Genomic DNA, 7,274 nt, shown 5'->3' with positions numbered 1-7,274 from the left:
TAAATTAACCCAAATAGCTAGCATGTAGCAGAAATATTAGCTTAACTCCGAGTTAGCCTAAAAAAATAAAATAAAATAAAAAAGCTGCACAAAACCCAAACAAAAAATTTTAAATAAAGTAAAATAAAAAATACGGCCGTGGACTCTGACCACAGAGAATCAGAATGAACACAGAAGAAAACCAAAATTACTAACAAGTCACTGGAATAGTTACAAATATATAGTCAAACAAAAACTCACAGTTTTCAGCTGTTTTACACTCAGGAACGCGGGAAATGGCGCCTTTTTCTCTCAAGCTACATGTCTGTCATGGCTTCCTCAAGTACATTTCCGTCCTCTTTAAAATCCGTGTAAAACTAAATAATCATGCAGAAAAAACAACAAATAACTACAACTGAGTAATATTGAAAGATGGCTTTTACATGATTTGAATGAATTACCTTAAAACTTCGTGGATATTTTGTCTGTCATGCAGATGAAACAGCCGCGGAGCAGACAGCTAAACAGGAAGACGACTGCTTTGCGTCTTTTCAAAATAAAATGTCCAGTGATAACTTCCGCGACACTGCCCTCTACTGGTTAAACACAACAACATTTAAAGTAACAATACATTAATAGTTTCACTTGTTACAAAATATCTAATAGTCACAGAAGGAAAATAATTAAAATACATTATTACTGTAATAGATTTGCAAATTTTAAGTATTTTAGACACAGAGGGAATCGGCTGGCCATTTACCACTCTACTACATGTATTGGAATTTTTTCCTTCCCTAACTATGTGACCAGAAGTACACTAAAATGTTCTTTGAAGTCGTTCCTTTTGAAGTGTAGCTGTACTCCCAGTCTCTGAACTATTCCCAGTAACAGAAATTTTGATCAGAAGAGGCCCAGCTTTTGCAAGTCACTATAAATTTTGCAAAACTATAAAAGGAAAAAAAAATCCCAACTGTTTTTTTGCAGAGAAATTTAGTTTGAAGCAAAAAAATAAAATAAAATAAAAAAAATAACTTTTTATATTAACACTTTAGATTACAATAAAGACAAAGCTGATTAGTAACATATACATTTAACATTTATATTTCATGTCTAAATATTAGGTCATAAATGTAAACATCAGAACAAAGTTACTTTTCTAGCTTCACATCTGATGTGTAATATTTAGGAAAAAAAAACAGTACAAGTACATATCTGACCACATCCATTTACTATCAGACTATTCAACGTAGAAAACAGCATTACTAAAGAAAAATAAAGTTACATTTGTGATGGTGATTAACAATATTTTCTTAGTTTCTCCACCAACAGCCATGGGCAAAAAAAATTCCTGCATCACGTCTGAGCTGCAGGCATGAAACAGAACTTATAGTTCAATATTTTAATATTTTTACGGCACCTTCACCTGTTTTTTTAATGAAAGGTGCTATAGAAATAACATTCATTTGAATTAAGACAACCTTGTTGTAGTACAGAAATATTTGAGTTTTAGAAAAAAATAAAACAAATTTTAATAACCCACTTCAATAAAAATGTTTTTTATGTTTTTAACAACTTCTTGTTGCATTTTCCTGATGATGGAGGACGTATTAAAATCATTGTGAATCAGGAGTAAGCATTAAAAAAAATGTTGTTAGAAAAAAGTTTTTGTGATGTAGAACAGAAGCTGGGCAGGCCCCAAGCTCCCTGCTCCACTTATAGACAAACAGATCCATGAACGTCTTTGTTTTCCTCGTCTGAGCTGGAATCTGGATCAAACCTGTATGCTGGATAGCTCTGATACCGCTTGCCATTTTTGTTGCGTCAGTTATAAAAGTTTTTTTGTTTACTAAAACGGCATAATCAAAATTAAATGACCACTGGGAACACTTTGAAAATAGGTCAAAGGATGATCAAAGTGGAACTTTAAATCAAAAAGCAATTATCTTAGGGTGTATTTAGAGTGGACTCATTCAGTTTGTGAACCAGACTTTGTTTCCCTCGATAATCCAGAACAAAGTTTTAGTTTGAATTCACCCAAGCGAATTTTAGGAATATACATGTTTATATGATATATAGTTTATACTGTATGTGTTTTATTCTCTTAGGTGGGTTTTTTTGCCACTGTATTTGACTTTCTTTTCATGAATTGTTGTTATGGATTTTGTTTGTGCTAAACAAGAAAGAAAGAAAGAGTTGAGTTGTAAAACACCTTTAATAATCGAGCAGCGTTTTACAAATTAAAAATTACATGAACAAAGAATGAAACTGAGAAGGAAGGAGAGACCAAACAATTCAAAAAATCAACACCAAAGAGTCTCCGCTAACAGAACCTAAATGCCCAGATTTTTTTCAAAATCAGCAACAGAATTAGTAAATTTGTAGAAAGTGAACTCCACCCCTAACCGCGCCACCAAACGCCTCCTGAAAAGAACGAACGAACGAACGAACCCTGCTCCAAAACCAGGAACTGTTCTCTGACCATCTTTTGAGGCGGATTCAGTTAGTTACCAATCAGAATAAACTCTGAGATTTCCTCTGTGCTCGGACCGGAACTACTGGAACAAGCTGTGGAGCAACAATGGGTTCCTACAATTTGTAATTTAGTCGGATTTTTGACTTAATAAAAACCTGATCCACATCACTTCTCGCACTAATTCCCCAACAATCTAAACGTCATAATCACTCATCAGTTTACAGCAAACACTCAATACAGACATTCAAAATTAGTCAGTGAAATATAAAGTTTGAAAACATGAACTATCCTGATAAGGACTGCAAAACGTAGGACTTCCATTATTCTTTCTCTCGTTGTTTTGCCCCGCCCACATAATTCCTGGCCAATGACTGAGGAGATCTATAGTCACATGGTTTTGTTTACAGGCTTTGGTTTGAAACAGAAATGTCAGCATTCTGAATCCAGACTAAACACAAGGTTCAGGATTGTTTCTCACTGTGTGCATTTTATTGTTGCTATATGTACTTTAACTGATTTTATTACACATATTTTTATTCTATGTTTATATTTTTTACTTGTGTATTTAATTTACGTTTTGAAGTTTTTAGGTTTTTAACACCTGTCCAGAGACTACAGATGAAAAATAGCTTTTGGGGTAATTCTGGCGCATCGTAGCGATACTTTTGATGTTAAGTCCCTGTGAATAAACTCATAAATAAATAAAATAAACTTGATCCAGACCAGCAGAAATTTCCCCTCTGAATTCACCCTTAATTTTAGAGAGACATTTTAGTTTAAGTTCAAAATGTTTTTCTTTAATCATCGGTCAGCAAAACTATCATCTAACTGCTTTTTCATATTATCTTCGTTAAAAGTCAGATAAATGTTCAGTAACACAAACATGAACTTCATTGTTAGAGGTTATAAAAAAGGGAAATGTGATCATCTTTTCTTCTTCCTGATTGTGGAAAATAAGTCAAAATCTATTTTGACTTATTGCTAGCTTTCTCTATTGACGGTTCTGGATCTTGTAATGAATAATAACTATTTTAGCCACTCAACTTCCTAAAGGAACTAATGTGTCACATCAGTCTGCTGGGTTTTGATCAACAATCTGAAATATTTAGAAAAAGGTTCCAAATGGATCTTATAATGTGAAATCTGAATTAAAATACGTATGTATGGTGATATAATAAAGCTAAGTACGACAAAGAAGGAGCCCCAACTTTAGCCTGTTCGAGCCCCCATTTGATATTTGAGAAAGGTTGGCCCTGTTGCGGAACATAAAGCAGGCCCTCCGGTGATCCTGAACATAACTGTCACTTATGCATTTCTGAATGTGCTGAACGAACCGAAAATGAACTGAAAATAGCATCGCGGTCTCAGACTCGACAGGTTTAAGGAAGAAGAGTTCATCTGAAAGAGCCAGAATAGCAATTTAGTCCTTCAAAGTCTTTCTGCTGAAGCAGCCTGACCTCGATCCGCGCCGTCATCCATATTATCTTTATTGTTCCATTCTGCAGATTTACTGTTGATACCCAGTGATGCTGCAAAACTCACCCTCGTCCCACCCTCTTTCCACAGCGGCAAAGCCAGGGGAGAAAAAAGAGGAGGTCCCCACGGTGTCTGGGAAGGTGGAGGCCGAGAAGGGGGAGAAGAAGGGCAAAGGGGGCAAGAAGGAGAAGGAGGGCAAGGGTGCCAAAGAGGGGAAAGGAGACGAAAAGGAGGCGCCGGCGAAAAAGAAGGAAGAGAAAAGTGAAAAAGGAGCCTCCAAAAAAGAGGGCGGCGAAGGAAAAGGGAAGAAGGGGGAAAAAGGGGGCAATGCTGGGGCAAAAGGCGGGGGCAGGAAAGCTCAGAAGTGAACTCTGCCATCCTGTGAACTCTATTTTATAGACATGTACATACTTCTTTTTTTAAATGGGAAACATGTAAAGCACTTTTTCTAAAATGTACAATATTATATTAATATTGTATACCGAATAAATAAAATAAAAACATGCCCAAATACAGTAGAATTACAGATTTATTGTCTTATTTACAAGTTACTAATATGATCAGAAAGTTTACATTGATATCTACAACATGCTGCATCACAGTGGAGTGAACTGGAGGTGAGACGTGCTTTTAAAACACACTCCAACCTCCACACGCATGATGGTTAACATGAGCTCCACTGAGTACACGATAAATAAACAACAAAAAAAACACTTTTAAATCTTCCATCAGAGGTATTTGTGACATAAAATAGCTGTCTGAAATAATTGGCCATACTGAAGTCTTGAACACAATCATTCTATAAGATACAATCAGAGCAGAAAATATGGGAAATTAAAGTGCTCAAATGAGAAATTGAAGGTGTTTCTTGCTCTAATACCGTCAGCAGAAGCATAAATGGCTCCTTAAGGGGCTGACAAATTTAGGCCAGAATTAGTTTTCACACGGCGATATTTCCATTTAAATGAGAAAGTCTTCATTCACCCAAAACTGGTTCTTCTATCACTGTGATTTAAATTCAAGAATAGTAATAGAGGTGATGGCTCCAGGTGGTCATGTGATCAAAATAACTTTACTTTCTTCTCTTTACTTTTGATAAATCTCACAATAATTTATTAATACAAAATAACGTCAGTATTTTTGAGATATTTGACATAACTTTATAATTAATAAATTCAAAAGACACATTTTTGCAATGATAGCTTAATGTTAGCAGAAGGCAGTTTGTGAAGTTGTTTCTTTTACTTTAATGAGTGACTTCAAAGAGTACAAATTTGCATTTTACAAAGCTTAATGTTTTCACTTTTATTTACACGTCGAAGTAAAATAAACTCATTTTTCAGCTCCTATGAAGTCCAGTAATTTGTAATTATTAGGGCTGGGTATCAATAATGATTTACAGAAACAATTCGATTTGATTCATAAGATTCTGGATCAGTTTAATTCCGATTTTTTCGATCCACTCGATTCAATTTTAAGTTTCCACATTTATCCACATTTTAGAAACCACAGTTTAGAAATACATTAATAATCTACTATATGTTTTGAATATTTTTATATTTATCTGATACAGTTCTCATACTGTAAATTGTATTAGTGAAATTAATATTAAATGTTAGCATCAAGCTAGCGGACTTTAGCTTTATGTGCTAAATCGGTATAAATTTTTATGAATCGATTATTAATCTATTAAGCTTAATCAATTTTATCAACCCAGCCCTAGTAATTATGCAGCAAAGATCCATTAAGGATGTGAAGATTGATTAAAAAAAAAAAAAAAAAAACCTTTAATGAATTCTGGACGTCTACAAATAATTACAGATATAATACTGGAAAAAACGAATAATCTTACCAAGTATTTTTGTCAGTTTTGTTATTCAATCTATCTATTTCATGCTTATTCCTGTTCAAGGTCACTAGGATGCTGGAGCTCAACCAGCATCTGATGGTGAATGTGGGGTTCATCACAGACACACTTTTCTAAGGAGACATTTTCACCAATTAACCTATGAAACAGGCTCTTGGAATAATAATAAAAAAAAGGTAACAGTAAAACCCCTAAAATTTTCCTTTTGATGAAAAATTTGCCATTATTTTGTATAAAATAGAGTCAAACTTAGTAGAAAAAGACGATAATACTTGGTAAAATTCAGAATTTTTGCAGTATAAGAGCATTTCTATTCAGATTTTTTTTTCGGTTGGTCTAAAATGTAACAATTTATTTTAAAAACAATTTGGTTCATATCAGGATCAATGTATTTCATTTTGAAACTGTTTTTTTTAATGATTCGATTAATAACTTGATCAGACAGATTAATCTGGTTGGATAAATCAATTTATCAATAAAGCAATTAATTGTTAACATAAAAAAAAATGCCCGTTTGTGTTGACTGATTTTAAAATTAGTTTTACTTTTAAAGTTTTAGCCATAAAGCTAAACCGAAGCAGATACACTGGAATATCTTTGTATTCTTAATGTCTCTGAAGGCAGAACTTTTTCTCTTTGGTAAACTACATAAATGGGAGCTACAATGTGAGCCGTGCAGGTTAAGTGCAGAAAATTAAGAAAAAAAGGAATGTTTCAGTGAAAAACAGCATGGATGCCCTCTGACTGCTGCAAATCTCTTAACCGCCAACACACAAAACCAAACTATCTACAAAGACACAAGCAAAAGTAGATTACAACGGCTTTATAACGTACATATTAGCTCACAAATATAATGATTTTCTGGTTTATGTAAACATTATGACTTGAATATTTACATCACAAAGCAGCACATGACTGGACCTTTGATTTAAAGAAAAAAATGCTCTGAATTTGCACAACTGTGACTTTTAAATTTAAATTAATAGTAATTGTAGTTTCAAAAGTTTTACTCCTCCTTTGGCATTCTCACATCGTAGAAAACTTTAATGATACATTCATTTCAAAATTATGAAATCTAGCATATTAAAGGTGGGGGGATGTTGGGTCAGTACGAAAAACAAAACTGGTTTGACTTCAGATTAAAAAAAGAGTTATGAAAAACCTTAAATAGCACACCAGATTCCTCTGGACAGAATGCTGAAACATCACTTGAAAGTATAAAAACAGGTGTGCAACAACATAGGACTTTACTTACCTGAGTAATTTCCCTTACATACTTAAGAAAACTTAAAAGAAGTACACACTTTGCAACAAAGCTTGAGCAGAGGTCCAAACATAAAAGCGTGGATGACTTTTTAAGACAACTTGAACTGAATGGTAGTCATGTAAGGAGCTATGTTGGGGCCATAAATGTTTGAAACCCAAATAAAATATTTTGAAATTTTTTTTGAAACTGAAAAAAAAAGGTTTGAACTTTAA

General features: G+C 33.7%; 1 protein-coding gene across 1 annotated transcript in view; it reads left to right on the top strand.

Moving 5' to 3' along the window:
- Positions 1-4,360, top strand: part of tmie (transmembrane inner ear) — a 28,538-nt gene extending 24,178 nt beyond the window's left edge. The window contains exon 4 of the mRNA XM_024274302.2: positions 4,019-4,360. Coding sequence (XP_024130070.1) covers positions 4,019-4,296 — 278 coding nt within the window. The 3' untranslated portion in view covers positions 4,297-4,360. The remainder of the gene's footprint in view (positions 1-4,018) is intronic.
- Positions 4,361-7,274: the final 2,914 nt, after the last annotated feature.

This window comes from Oryzias melastigma, linkage group LG17 (assembly GCF_002922805.2).
Source record: "Oryzias melastigma strain HK-1 linkage group LG17, ASM292280v2, whole genome shotgun sequence".
Lineage (NCBI taxonomy): Eukaryota > Metazoa > Chordata > Actinopteri > Beloniformes > Adrianichthyidae > Oryzias > Oryzias melastigma.
This window is presented reverse-complemented; position numbering and strand designations above follow the sequence as displayed.